The 15,377-nt window shown below is 38.7% G+C and overlaps 1 protein-coding gene across 2 annotated transcripts; it reads left to right on the top strand.

Annotated features, from left to right (window-relative positions):
• The first annotated feature begins 818 nt into the window (after window positions 1-818).
• On the top strand, window positions 819-13,297 carry xpnpep1 (X-prolyl aminopeptidase (aminopeptidase P) 1, soluble). 2 transcript variants are annotated; one of them, XM_030425212.1, is made up of 20 exons: window positions 819-1,104; window positions 2,216-2,340; window positions 2,651-2,714; window positions 3,141-3,245; window positions 3,618-3,710; window positions 4,604-4,747; window positions 5,029-5,124; window positions 6,130-6,211; window positions 6,575-6,785; window positions 7,403-7,492; window positions 7,634-7,684; window positions 7,976-8,034; window positions 8,408-8,485; window positions 8,591-8,662; window positions 9,529-9,589; window positions 9,758-9,827; window positions 11,097-11,270; window positions 12,369-12,445; window positions 12,558-12,656; window positions 12,981-13,297. In XM_030425212.1, exons 1-20 carry the CDS (start codon window positions 822-824, stop codon window positions 13,098-13,100), a joined length of 2,154 nt encoding a protein of 717 aa, XP_030281072.1. In that variant the 5' UTR covers window positions 819-821; the 3' UTR covers window positions 13,101-13,297. The 2 variants fall into 2 exon arrangements, with proteins under 2 accessions (XP_030281072.1, XP_030281082.1); XM_030425222.1 differs by lacking the exon at window positions 819-1,104 and adding an exon at window positions 1,622-1,980.
• Window positions 13,298-15,377: the final 2,080 nt, after the last annotated feature.

A 15,377-nucleotide genomic window follows, 5' to 3' on the forward strand; every position in this document is an offset into this window, starting at 1 on the left:
AATCCTGCGATGCATTTCATGAAATGAGAGTTCTTATATAAATGTTTTGGTTGCTCTTGTCAATCTACATTAAACGAGCCATTTGTGACAAACTTCTTTTTCAATAATAAGATAAATAGCGAACTACTGCTTTTTGATCACATTAGGAACAATTGTTGGGTTGCCAGGTTGTGAAAAATGTGTTCACCACTGCTGCACTGCCCTAACTGACCGTCTTTATTGTTTGTTTGTCATTCCCATATACAGAGTATACAACAACAAAATTAGACCACTCTGTTATGTTATTTGCCCACGTCATACACACATTAAAAAATTACAATTACCAACAGAAAAACGTCTGACCATCTCCTATTTCTGCAGAGCATCCAGATCTCACGAAGGCCGTACTTCATTGCCATTAATTACAACTTATTAACCCTTTCACTCTTAAAATAAAAGGCCTAGGACACACAGCCCGCACTGGCTTGATGTTAACAGTCCAAAAATTGCATACTACTCTGGTTTAACAAATAAATGATGACGCGTACCAAGACAAATAAGGGGGGCGAAGTACATGACAAGTTAAATTACGTTTCAGTTAATTTCATCATCTGATTTTTATTTTTACTTTTTTATCTCATAATTTCGTCTTTTTTTCCTCACATTTATGACTTCACCATAGAAATAGGCTGTGTGTATAGCCATCCTTTTGTTTTGATCGAGGCAAAGTTTTTTTCCCCCTTCAAATGGCGCAAATGGGCTTCCATATGAATCATTACTGGTGCTGATGGTAAGCTGTTTTTTCCTCCTATTCGCTCATTTGCAGAGATGTGGCTGAGTCAATGGAAAGCGGTGTAATTTCAGACTACCTGTGTAGTACACGGACTGTAACCGTGTTGTTGTTGTTTGGAGCCCCTGCGCTCTTCATTGTGTGTGTTACCGAGAGAAAAAGAGGCGAGTCTGGATCCCTCTGCGTCTACTGGAAGACACTGCAGTCACGTGACCACGAGCGTCAACAAGTAAATGGCAGCCTCCTGTCTGGTAAAGTAACACAAGGTCCAGGCTGGCAAAGAAGCGCTTCGTTTCACAACCCGAGAGCCACATTTTCCGAGACGAGACCACCGGGTGTGTATTCGGCGGTTCACCGGCTGCATGTGGGGGGACTCCGACGTTAGCTAGCGGCGGTGTGGGGGAGCTAACGTGCCGTTTCCCGGTGGTAGGGAGCGAGCACGGAGGGATGTTGACTTGTTTTCAAATGACGGATACGGTCGGTCATCCCACGCCTGTGTCTGTAGCCCTATTGTCCGGTATCAGTGTTCAGAGCACAGCGTTTATCTAGCGCTGCGAAATCTGGAAACATTAGCAAGCAACTTTACAAATGTGCTACCGGCATGTGACTACCACACCCTCTACTAAAGCCAACAGCGCGAATTGAATGAATTACTCATTGTGTGTTATGGTTGGGTTTTTGTTTTTTGACGTGTGAATAAAAAAAAAAATGCAAGTCCACCCCAACCAAACCCTCTGGTTTTATAGTTGTTTAACACAAAATCATAGATAACTGTTTTATGGCTAGTTAGCTAGCTTGTAGGTTACATATTGGATGCGACTGATACATGTAATGCAAACTTGTAAACAACAATCGCATGCGGAGCGTTCAGCCAATGGCAGAGCTCCTCGGTGAAGAGTGCTGCAACGTGATTCGTCGACGCGTGAAGTTTTTTGCGCCGCGTTGTACGGCGATGGTGATAGTCGAGTCCCCGCTCTGTCGTATCATCTGGCCTTTGTTTTATGAGATTATAGCAGTGGAATTAGGCTAGGTGACTAATCTACAGCCACCAAGTCTGTTCTTTTAATATTTAACTCCTGTTGCTTAATCAGCATGTTGCAGCTGGTTAAAGATCCAGGTGTGGACTGTGACTTTGAGCTCCACGTTCACAGTGAGGTAGGCTACAGTCAGACACCGTGCAGCTCCACTCACCATGACTTCCCAAGAGTCAGGTAACCTACAGATAATCAGGATGGATTTGAATTATTATAGATGAGGAAACTCATCGATGCTTTTTGGTTTGAAAGCGTAGTTGCTTGATTCTAGGTTTGACACTCGCCACATTTACTCTAGTGACTAAAAGCAGCTTTCATCTTAACTTTGACATCCACTTTACGTGCACTGCAGCGCTGTTTTGAATATATGTGCCTTCAAGTTCATGGATTACATTTTCTTTTCTCCATTCAGGCGTGGCCATGTCCCCAAAGATCACTGGAGAGCTGCTCAGGCAGCTCCGCCAGGCCATGAGGAATTGTAAATATTTCTCTGAGCCCCTACAGGCTTATATCGTCCCTTCTGGAGATGCACACCAGGTAAGTGTGATCAGCCACATAACATACGCATATTGCATTTGTTCACTACAAGGTCACAGTAGAGCAGCTGCTACTCCTACTTATTTTACTTGATTCTGGTCCTGATTCACTTCTGATCGTATCGTCTGACCTTCGCAATTAATTGTAGCCCTCTGCCCGCTGCTCCTCCCTTTTTCCTCTCCATACACAAGACGTGATGTGAGAGGAGCAGTGAAGGTGGCACTTAAATGTCTGACTGGTGGATGGCCACTTCACGTTGATTGTTAATGAAGCTGATCTCACTCCCCCTCTCGGTCCCTGTATCTTTCAGAGCGAATACATCGCACCGTGTGACTGCAGGCGTGAATTCATCTGTGGATTTAATGGCTCTGCAGGTAGGATTTGCTTGTGTTAGAGGGACAAGGTGCTTGCAGTTTATTTTTTATTAGCCAAGAAGCCAACATCTCTATTCTCCTGTGGAAAAATGTACAACAGTATGATGAATAAACTGTTCCGGGTAAACCACTGAGATCCTGATAGGACTTGGTTCATGTCCAATTTAGTTAGCAAAGTACCATGGAAGCTTAGACATATTTTTCCAAGCGAGGTGACCTACGCTTACGTAGTAAGCCTGTTTCCTAGCTGTAATTTCACACACACCTTTAACTTCTCAGAACCTATCAAACAGCTTTTGAGCCAGTTTTTTATTGCACAGCTGACGCATCTTCTGAGTATCAGACAGACACTTGTGGACTAGTGTATCACCATTCCAGTATCAATTTTCCTGCATAAAAATCTTCCTTGTGTGTTGTGACATGTAGGCACAGCCATCGTCACAGAGCAGCACGCTGCCATGTGGACTGATGGGCGTTATTTCCTCCAGGCCAGTCAGCAGATGGACAACAACTGGACCCTCATGAAGATGGGTAATGCCTGCAGTGGTGATTTTTTTTGTACATGATGAAAATTAAAACGGCCTCTTTGAAATCTTATTTAAGTTATAAACACAAGTACTGACCATTGAGCTGTAGTTTTTCCTCTATTTAAAGTTGTGGTTAGTTTTGAGTACTTGAGTTGTCTCTATACACAGCACAATAACTAAATACTCTCAGGATCAAACTGTTATCACAGCACTGACGATAAGACATGTGTCACTGCTGAAGTCCGAATGTTCTGACCTATTTTGAGGATCAACAGCAGAGATTGTCCTACTTATGTTGTACTGTGAAAATAAATCCTCAAACATGCTGTATGGTATGACTGATGAGGCATATTTTATCTCGCTGTCTCACATCTAGGGCTGAAGGAGACACCCTCTCAGGAGGACTGGCTGATCAGCGTCCTGCCAGAGAACTCCAAAGTGGGGGTAGATCCTTGGATCATCGCTGCTGGTAGGTCACACAGTTACAATGACAGCAATATGAGCACCACAATCCACTGGAATATGGCAAACAAGTCTACATTTTGAGTTTTGAATTACAATGTACAAAATAGTACAGCATGAAACATTAGTGGCCGGACGAAATATCGACAAAGGAATAAAAGGTATTGCTTCCACCTGCTAGACGTTACTGATACACTGGCCTCAAATAGGCGATCTTAATGGATAATTTGACTTTGAGGAGTCACAACTTCATGACTCCTGTTTGTGTAAACTTGACTCAAACAGTAATTTTAGAGAGGCATCCTTCCTTCAGCATTTTAACTGCAGATCTGTTCTGCTTTCTGAAAGTACAGCCTTTTGTTAGTTAATGGCTATTTTTGATCAGAATGATGGCAAACGTGGACTGTCGGTCACTGTCACTTAGTCATATCATGGAAATAGACCCCACAATGAAGTGAATAAGTACATTAATCCTGCTCTTTGCCATTGTAGGGATAGTTTTTCTTCAGTTACACAGACATTATCATGTGTGATAGTTGACTGACCTGAAATGTATCAAATATCACAGAATCGGAGCATCGTAATATCATCTTTATCTTGCGCATCATATTTTAACAGTATCTAGAGCTGCATGATATGGTCAAAATATCATTTTGCCATAATTTATGACAGCTATAAAGACTGCGATATGATTCAGGGATAGTGGGGATGATCTTTTTTTTGCATGACAATAACGGAATAAACGGAGAATAATATGTGTGTGTTGCGCATTAACTGGAAAATGTCTAAGGTTTCTAGGCAGGTCCCCCGTGCTATGACAAAGCAGACTATTTTTACTTTCTGCTGAGCCTTGTCATCATGTTGTTTATGAAATATTATATAATTTTTGTCCTGTTTCAGATCAGTGGAAGAACATGTCCAAGGCGCTGTCCGGTGCTGGCCACTCTCTGGTGGCAGTGCAGGATAACCTGATTGATGCGGTGTGGATGGACCGCCCAGAAAGACCCAGCACACAACTCCGCGCCTTGGGACTAGACTACACCGGTAAGAGCAAAGCTGGTTTGGCGTTGTTATTACTCAAAGTACATGTTTTTTTTGTTTTTTGTTTTTTTTTAGAGATCCGTTCAGAACTTTACAAATAGAAACAGAATGTTGACCTTATTTTGGATGACATTTAGTCCCTTTAGTTTACTTGTCTTATCTTTTGCTTCCAAGCTAAACAAAATAAAGGTTTCGGTTCTGTGTAACTAGATATACAGGTTTTTTTGGGGGGGGAACAGGAATCCAGTGCCAAGCTGATGAGCATTGCGTTTGTTTTTTTTCAGGTATGACCTGGCAAGACAAGATCACAACGCTGCGAGCCAAGATGACTGAGAGGAAAATCACCTGGTTTGTTGCCACGGCGTTGGACGAGATCGCGTGTACGGTTAATTTCACAGAAATACACATTGGGGCAATTAGCACTATAAGGCAGAAACTAGAACCCAGAAATGGGAGTGTTGAGATGCTTTACTATAACCAGCGACATGCGGCAGACAGTAAATGCAGTATGAAAAAGAGGAGGTGTGTTAGCAAAACTAAAGTACATGAATAAGTACATAACAAGTGAATTACACTTTACTCATTTGTAAGTAGTTGCACCAATGGATTTTCACAGTTATACATTTTGAGAAGACTCATAAGAACTTCTCATTTGACTAGACCTTTTGGTTACCACCATACAAGACATCTGAACCCAGTGTTTGTCGGGTTAACCAGAGTGTCGTTTATTAAGCCCTGGGCTATGGATGGAGTTATCCTGCAGTGTGAAACATGTTAAAAGCCTGTGGCTTAACATGTTAGCCCAGACAAACAACGGGTGAAAAAGCCTCATTTGTTGTATAGAGGGCAAGTTTTTCATCAGTGCTGCTGCCATACCCAACATGAGTCCTGTGACATGAGTCCGTTTTGATACATGATCACGATCCAAGGACCCAGGGATGCACGGGTGTCCCTCTACATGCCTGTTGGAGTACCTCGTTTAGCGTGCCTAATGAGCTCTCGACTCTGATTGTTTGGTCTGAGAGTTTATGTTAATTAGAGTAATGCTGATTTTGATTGTCATCAGGTAGCATTCAGACTAGAGAGTTTCGATGGGCGTTCAATTGAAGGGGATTTGCTCAGGCATCCGCAAAGGATGAGTGGCAGTCCAATAACACTGATATTTAACACCAAACACATTGTACTGAGGTTTCAGCGGAGACGGAGAGTATTTCAATGGATTTTAAGGTCTCAACACTGTTTCCTTGTTAGCAAAGATACTCTATCTAAAGATAGTCTGTCTAAAGGAGCTCTATACAATTTATTATTTTGGATGAAACGGTTTATTTCTTTAATCTGATGAAATGTTAATCAAATGCGATGTTCTGTTGTTTTTCTATTCTCAGGGCTTTTTAACCTCCGTGGTGCAGACATTGAGTACAACCCAGTTTTTTTCGCATATGCCATCGTTGGAATGAACACGATAAGGTAATGGGATATAACACAATGGAGCAACATGTTGGCTTGATTCATCTTCTGTTAATTGTCCAAATCAGACCTCTTGTATTTCTTCCAATTTCTTTCCTGCTAAAAATTGCTCAAATTGAGGGTCTAAGGATAGTGGGTGTTGTGCGATATATACAGATTGTGAAGCCAACTGAGGCAATTTTAAATGTGACTTGATAGATTAATAGAGCTGCAACATACAGAGAGACAGAAAATTAATTCCCAATTGTGTTAGAATCAGTAAGTTGTTTCTGTCATTTAAGGACTGCGAAAAGTTGAGAATTAAAAAAAATATATTTTTAAGTCTTTTACATTCTTCTCTGAACTTCCCCTTCCTCTCTGCAGGCTTTTTGTGGACCTGAAGCGTCTCTCTGACCCCGCCTTGAGAGACCATCTGCAGCTCGACTCCCCCAGCAAGCCCGAGCTCAGCATCCAGACGTTCCCGTACGAGTCGGTCTACACCGAGCTGCAGGCCATCTGCGCTGCACAGGGCCCCAAGGACAAAGTGTGGATCTGTGACAAGGCCAGTTGTGCTCTCACACAAGTCATCCCCAAGGTGAGAGGGCACCGTCACACCTAGAAAAAAGTAATGTAGGTCATTTCGTTGTCTCCAGTGTTTACAACCGATTACATCAAACCCTTATCTTGATTGTATTTTTCCTGGTTCATAACTTGAGCTAAGATCAGATCTCATCATCTACATCCTCATACTGCAAAGAGGCACTTTTGGAGAGCTTTTTCTTCATGTTCTTAGTTTAAGTTCCACATTTCTCCAGCTGACCTGCATCGCAGTTTTCCTGCTTTTGTTTTTAAATCAAATTTGAATGTAGTGAGAGACCTAATTTACTTGTTAGACAACAGACTTAAGAAAAAATCTTGAAGTTACCCCAAACTAGCAGTTAGTCTGACCAGTGGTGAGATGTTGCTTTGGGTAGATGTCAACGATGCTAGCAAAGCATCTCTTTAAACACTATAGTTTCAACTGGAAATGACAAATTAAATAAAAAAGTTTGTCGATTTCACCTATTTCCGCAATGCAAATCAGCTGCAGGTTGTCTACCTTGAGGTGCAACAACACAGTAATTCAGTGTATATGTATCAGTAGAACTCAAGGTGCCAAAATCACTCTTATTATTATTTTTTTTAATTCTATTTTATTTGTATCCATCTCAGGCCCACAGGAGTGCGATTCCCTACACGCCACTCTGTCTTGCCAAGGCTGTGAAGAACGCCACTGAGATTCAAGGCATGAAAATGGCCCATGTAAGAACCTTTGGACCACTTTAAAATCTCTAGTGTTCATCTCCTAATTACTGACTTTATGACATCTTCATAAACAGTCATAAACAGTTTTTTTTTCCATCACAGAAAATGTTTCACATCTTCTGAACTTTTTCCCAACAGATCAAGGATGCAGTTGCCCTCTGTGAACTCTTTGCCTGGTTGGAAAAGGAGGTATTCTAATTATTTTTTTGAGCTCATCCCATGGTGAAAAAGAACAGAATCTTCAAGACTGTTTTCACAGGTTTCTCACTTTAGAATTAAACAAGGCTGTTGTTTAGACTAATGCACCAAAACCTAACTATCTATTGTTGTTGTTGTTGTTGTTGTTGTTGTTGTTATAAAGGAAACAAGTCTAAGATGGAGACTCTGACATTGCTGATCTGCTTGCACTTGAGCTGTAGAACATGTCAGTGTTGTTTGAACTCTTCCTGCATTACTGGGTGCTTTAAAATTGCTTTATAGATTCCAAAAGGCAACGTGACAGAGATCTCTGCTGCTGATAAAGCGGAAGAATTACGCAGGTGGGTTTTTTCACTTCCTAAAGGATTTTTTTTTAAAAACGCATTTGTTTTTCATTTGTTTTGTTGATGAGCACATCATGTTCAACCCCTAGTAACGACTAATGCCTGACAGACTGTTTGAAAAAAATGCTGTCTGAGGTGTACTCTGGAGTTATACCCCCCTCTCATGGACATGAAAGTGTAGCACTGAAGATTACAATAATAATTCTTTGTTCCATTTCAAGATGTTTTATGCTTTTATGTTAAGTGCACAGCCTTTTTACTTTTTGTGCTTAAAAGAAGCTCTCACAAGAGTATTTTCCCATGAAACAGGTTAACATTTAAGTTAAGTGTGTGCATTCTTGTGTGTGATTGTTCCCCATGCCTCTTTCAGTCAACAGAAAGACTTTGTTGGTCTTAGTTTCCCCACGATTTCCAGCGTTGGTCCAAACGGAGCGATCATACATTACAGGTCAGTTGGTTAATGATACAGATTCAGGAGTGTTACATTTATGTAACTGTATTTGCAGTTTTAGACTCCTTCAATCCTGACTGTTTTTCTTTCTCTTTCCTTTAGACCACTGCCTGAAACCAACAGAACCCTCTCCTTGAATGAAGTTTACCTAATTGACTCAGGAGCTCAATACGTGTAAACAAGATACTTATTACACACACAAATTGCATTTAGTCTAACCTGTAATGATGTCTTGTATTAGTATGACTTAAATATTTCACCTGCATGCCTGTTAATACCAAGAACACAGACAACATAGGAGCTAGGCTTGAGATGGTATGAATGTATATGGTATATGTAGTATATGGTATTGCAACAGTATTATTACAGAAAACACAAGAGTTTAATTTGGTTGTACAAATGCTTTATTACAATATTATATATTTTTATATATATATATATATATATATATATATATATATATATATATATAGATATATATAATAATATATATATATATATATATATATATATATATATATATATATAACACATATACACATATACCATATATATATATATAATATATATATATATATATGTGTTATATATATATTATATATATATATATATATGTGTGTATATATATATATATATATATATGTATGTTATATGTATATATATATGTATATGTATATATATATATATATATATAGATATATATATATATATATATATATATATTATATATAATATATATATATGTGTTATATATATGTGTATATATATATATATATATATATATATATATATATATATATATATCTTATATATATATATATATATATATATATATATATATATATATGTATATGTATATATGTGCGTGTGTATATATATATATGTATATATAATACTGTGAAATTCAATCCCAAAGATGAGTAAATGCACATAATAACCTTCATACGATAGTACCATACCTTGGAACCAGTATACCTAATAGGAAATGTTTTTTGTGCATGACACACTAAACATCTGCATCCATATTGTGTCTTTGGCAGTGATGGAACCACAGACGTTACACGCACCATGCACTTTGGGACACCCTCTGCTTTTGAGAAGGTACATTTGTGTATTTGCTAGTGTTCTGTTTTCACTTGTCTAAATGCCTGATAAACTACGAATCATTCACCTGGTGTCAAACATCGACTGAATTCATCCCCATCATGATTTTTATTTGAATTTAATTTATTTCACTTTGTATCATGTGCTCTCTCTTTTTCCCTCTAGGAATGCTTTACCTATGTGCTCAAAGGACACATAGCTGTCAGTGCTGCTGTTTTCCCCAATGGAACGAAAGGTGCTGTCATCTACTCCGACACGACACTTGTCTGACATTGTATATAGTGTTTTCAAATAGTAAACAATGCATTTTTAAATTCAAACATGTTCACAAAAAAGTGAGGCTCAAATGACTCTTTCAGATGCACAGTATTTCTCTCTATTTTCCAAAAATGTAGTCAACAGTGATCATGTAGTCACTCAAGAATAATGCAGGCATCCTTTTAATAAATCGATAACTAATCCTGTTTAATCAGAAATCTAGTTTTGTCAAGCTCAAGGAAAGGCCAACGTTATTAGAGTTAAGTAAGTTAACTAAAACGAGTATTTGTTTTATAAATATATTTATAAAACACATATGAAATAAAGATAACACCTAGAATCCAAGGGGGAAAAATACAAGCAACTGAAACAGTATCTTCAGTGTCTGCATCCTTCAGCTTAGTCAAATATGTCAACACAACAAGCATGAAGAGGCACTGGTGCATGTGTTAAGTGAGACTGGGGTGTTTCCATGACTGTGAGTTCTGTTTGTATTCCAACACCTTGAACTTCTGAAATCATGCCCTTGACAAACATTCACCATATAATATCAAAAAGACTAAAGACTAAACATGTTTTCAACAATAAAAACTCAACTGAAATGACAGTGGCAAAATTGGAATAAATTACTCTGGAAGCCAACTGAAACTGAATTAAAAAAAACCTAAAACAAAAAACTAAAATAAATAGTAAAGACACATGAAAAATACAGAACCATAAGAACTCAGGCACAAACGTTGTTTAGATAAGAGAGACAGACTGTGCTCCAATAAACTTCAAGCCAATATAATTACATAACTCAACCTTTATTACAGTATTTCCTTAAGGCCAGACATTTTCATAAAACACCACAAACATGTGATCAAGATACAGCAAGTCACAAAGTTAAATCTGTCATAAAATCTGAGGAGTGGTTTCTAAGATATCACATCTGATAAAGATAATCACAGTAAATCATCACCATGTCTTGCTTCATCAAACAAAGAGCAAAAGTTCAGTTATTCATGCATTTGTGTGCTCATTTCCCAGCATGCACTGGAGAGAGGGCAAAGCAGCAGCCTGGTTAACTGTACTTACACGTGGACAAAGGCATTCAGTGTCGCATTTGTATGAGGACAAAGTGTTTGTGCCATCAAAAATCTGAAGAAAAAAAAAAACAAAAAAAAAAAAACAACTGATGACTCTTCAGTGTATTTCTTCCGACAGAGTTTGATCTCTAGCTCTCAACCTTGTGTTCCCTCCTCAGGCCACCTGTTGGATTCGTTTGCCCGCGCAGCTCTGTGGGATTCAGGGCTGGACTATCTTCACGGTACGGGCCACGGCGTGGGCTGCTTCCTCAACGTCCATGAGGGGCCCTGCGGCATCAGCTACAAAACCTTCGCTGATGAACCTCTGGAGGCCGGCATGATCGTCAGTGATGGTATGTATGGCAGAGGGCCGGGCAGGCTGGAGTTGTACTTTAGCCCGCAAATGTTATAAATTATTTGCTGTTAAGATATTTACCAATTTAAAAACGTGTTAACCGACAATGAGAAATGGGCCCAAATATTCAAAATATATGTTGTTTCAAAGTCAAAAATGCTTGATTGTCATATATGCAAAAGCAAAACACAAAATACTGGTATGAGAAATGTAGTTAATTAGAATACCAAAATATGTTCTATATAAACCGATATTATTCGTTTTATCCATTTTGTAGCCTTAATATGGGATGGATTTTGTGGGGCCACTTGTTGCATATCGACAGACGGGACCTGCACAATTAAAATGAAGATATTTTATTAGTTATTGAAGTTATTTATTAATTTGTGTCATTTTGTTCATCATTCAGGTAAGCTGGTGGTTGTGGCCTACTCTGATTCTGCATCAAACACAGATGGAGTCAGTAGTTAAAAACAGTTTTCTAATGTAACAATCATCCAACATACTTCATAAATTATCAATGATAATATATAATTATAATGGATTGTTAAGGAAGCCGAATGTCGATAAAAGAAATGGCTTAAAATTTGCGTCCTTGATTGAAACTTGTATCTGCATCTACAAGCTGCTACCAAAACATGTTGTTCAGCACAAGACAGTTTTGCATGCCAGGTGTTTGTACCGTAGGTAAACAACGGTGTCACAGGACACACCTTTCACGCGAATCGTCTGTGTGATCAGCAGATAAGGGCATGCCTCCAGAAGTGTCTATCTTTGTTCGTCTTAGTTTTGGTTCTAGTGCTATAAGTGATTGCCCGCCTGTTGTTTGTAGTTTAGTTATTTGATCATGAATAAAGGTTTACTCCTCTGCTAATAGTATTTAATTTCCCACCACTGATTGTAGAGGAAACTGAGTTTTCTTTGTCACATCATGCGATCATTTAATGTGATTCTAATGGCAGTTTTTTATTCTCGTCGAGTGGAAATGTTTGCACAACTTTAAAACACCTCAACAAAAAAACACTGTTTTCATAAAATCTATTGTTTTGTCTTCTGCTTGTCAAATGTTCATCTCATTCTCTTACTTTTTTTTCAGAACCTGGGTACTATGAAGATGGATCTTTTGGTATTCGTATCGAAAACGTGGTCCTCGTTATACCAACTAAGCCTAAAGTAGGTCCCAGATATAGTGGAGTGCTGTTTGCACTCGGATGTTAAACATCAGAGGAAACAGTTCTGCTGCCTAATCAGTAATGTTTATGTCCTCTTACCTGTTTGTGTTCAGTACAACTACAGAAACAGAGGCAGTCTGACATTTGAGCCCCTCACTCTGGTTCCTATCCAAGTCAAGATGATGAGCACCGAGCTGCTCACTCAGAAGGAGGTGAGGAATATCCAGCGTGGTTATGTTTAATGTTTGAAATAAATCAAACCATTCAAACACATGAAATTAAAAATTGAAACTCAAAAGTTTTTTTTTTATTGTAAATGTAAAGAACACATGAAATACAACAAGACATTAAATGAAGCCTACTCAACAAGAGTTGTTGAATAAATGTGAGAAAATAGGAAAATGTATCTTAACAGGACTTATATTAAAATCCAGAACTATGTAAATTGAATTTTCTGTTTCTGTTTTTTTTTTCATTACGCACTACTTGAACACAGTCTCTTCATGTTTTGACGGCCACTCCTTTCTGTCCTACAGCGGGACTGGGTGAACGAGTACCACAGGAAGTGCCGGGAGGTGGTTGGAGCAGAGCTGGAGAGGCAGGGCAGGAAGGACGCACTGGAGTGGCTGATCAGAGAGACCCAGCTGATCGCCTGAGGACCGACTCTCGTGCAGTCCGACCCCTTTTTCCCAGAAGTACTGAACGATCGATTGCTCTGCAGTGTTAATCGTTTGTATTTTTCTCATCTTTCTCTGTGTCTCACGCTCTGCTTCTTTTGTAAATCACATCGTACCTGCAGTTTTATTAAAGATCATTAAAAAGATAATAATCAGGACCTTCCTGTATTTACTAACTGGTGTCAGCTTTCTCAAATGATGACAAATGATGTTCAACCTGTCAAACCAGCATTTTGTAAATCAGAATGTGAAAGAAATTCCTTTAGACAATAAAGCACTGTAGAAAGTGAAGGAAAAAAATCAAGCAGTATGTACAGTATTTCAACTATCTTAATATGCATTTGCAGAAGAAATCCACAAAATCCACACAGCCTCAGGCAGATACATGATTATTGGGCCTCTATAGAACTAGTAGCATGATCCCGCACCTTTAAAATCACGGTTTACATTTATTATTCCTCACTAAAATGCATTGTGGGTGTCTTTGAGGTCTCATAAACATGTTTAACGCAGTTTGTGTCTTATGACACATTAGCAAAGCCATTTAGAAACATATCCTGTATTGTTTATATCCATGTTTGGTAGCTTGAATTCATCTGTGTGCCTGCTTTTGCTGGCATGTTGCTGTACTAAAAAGCATGTAACTCCACCGTCTGTCAAATGTTGCAGCACTATGGATTATGTCAACGTGAAAAAAATGTAGGCCCTCTAATAAAAAGAATGCTCCATAGCCCTGCTAATGATCAAGAGCCCCAAAAGGTACCTTATAGTCCTGTATTTATCTTTTAGGGACAGAGAAGTACGCTTTCTTTTGGCTGAAACTGTTTGTCAGTAATGACATGACGGGTACTTTAATAAAGTAGAATCTAATGAAGTTGAATGGTCCAATATAAGATACACTTTGTTGTTCTCTCTGATAACGAATTAGGCAGCAAGACTAAAAAATCTGCTTAAAAAAATTAGCTTGAAGACTTATATGTTATGAAGGCTTATGTTAGGGTTTTAAACTACAACTGGGACTCACAAGAGAAAGATTAAAACAAAGAATGGTCAAGATTGAAATAGCATTAAACAAAATATCTGATTTTGGTCCACAATATGGGCCAAGCTTTCAAGCACTAAATCCAACATTTCCCAAAATGCAACTTGATGGCATATCTCCTGGAAAATGTGTACCTCTTTCAAGCTTCTCACACCAGTCTTCAATGTAGGCTTTCTGCTCTAAACTTGTATTCTTCAAGCCTTTGCTAATTTTTCAGAGGATTATAAAAAACAGCTTCTACAGACTGATTCTAACTAAACTGAATTGAACTGCCCCTTTAAAGGGCCTCCATGTAGAATGACAAAATGATACCTTCCCCCGTCTCTCTCAGTTGCCTCAACAAGCCTGTGGATGATCTGTTAAAGTAGTTTAACGCTGCTGCACTGTAGATTTATTTGTGAACTCGGGTTAGATTTTGCGCTAGTTTACAAATGGAGTCAGCTAACATGAACTATCGACTGGCCTCTATCACAGGACAGAAGTTGTGCAGATATCCTTTTAGAGGTTTGAGGTTTAGAGTTTGCTGAGTCACGGTCCCATCTCCTCAAATATCAACCCTTTTGGTTGGTAGGTTGAACTGGCAGCCAGCCCAAAGCATCAGTGCTTGAAGATCTGTTCTGCTAAATGAAACATTGTTTCTCCTTCACAATGTTAAAGGAAGGACTCGTTCTTGTGTTTACTCTGGCAGAAAAATGTTTCCGCTATATGAATCAATTAAGTTGCTCTTCTTCTTCTTCTTTTCATTCTGTCACCACCACTGGCCAACATCCTTGATATCTTTGACATGTTTCCGCATACTTCCATGACTTATCAGCACGATGTGAAAAGACGCACACCTTTTTAGATTGATTTGATTAACAATACCAGAGAAACAAAGTAAACCTTTCTTCTAATCTGTTTCATCTTTGTGTCAGTCAGTGTAATGATTGACAGCATGTTTGTCCTTATGGAACCTCTGATTCATAATACCCACACATGAACAGCTCATTTAACAATGGACCTGCATGTTCGCACGTTAAATTCCTGAAAACTGTGACCGCCCTAATTATCTATCTCCTCTGACAAACTGGTTACACTGATTGTGACCTAGAGTGTAAAGAAAATAAGTAAGCAACTACCTTTAGACAACACAATCTGAGGAAGTTCAACAGAGCCCCTACATGGTACATGGTGACATAACTTTTGATAAACACAGCAGCATGTGTCAAACTTCA

Source organism: Sparus aurata, chromosome 1 (assembly GCF_900880675.1).
Source record: "Sparus aurata chromosome 1, fSpaAur1.1, whole genome shotgun sequence".
Lineage (NCBI taxonomy): Eukaryota > Metazoa > Chordata > Actinopteri > Spariformes > Sparidae > Sparus > Sparus aurata.

Coding starts and splice junctions, on each gene's coding strand:
- xpnpep1 (XM_030425212.1), top strand. CDS start 822: ATGGAAAGCGGTGTAATTTCAGACTACCTGTGTAGTACACGGACTGTA. Junction 7,493..7,633: donor AAGGCATGAAAATGGCCCAT/GTAAGAACCTTT, acceptor TTTTCCCAACAG/ATCAAGGATGCAGTTGCCCT. Junction 12,446..12,557: donor TTATACCAACTAAGCCTAAA/GTAGGTCCCAGA, acceptor GTTTGTGTTCAG/TACAACTACAGAAACAGAGG.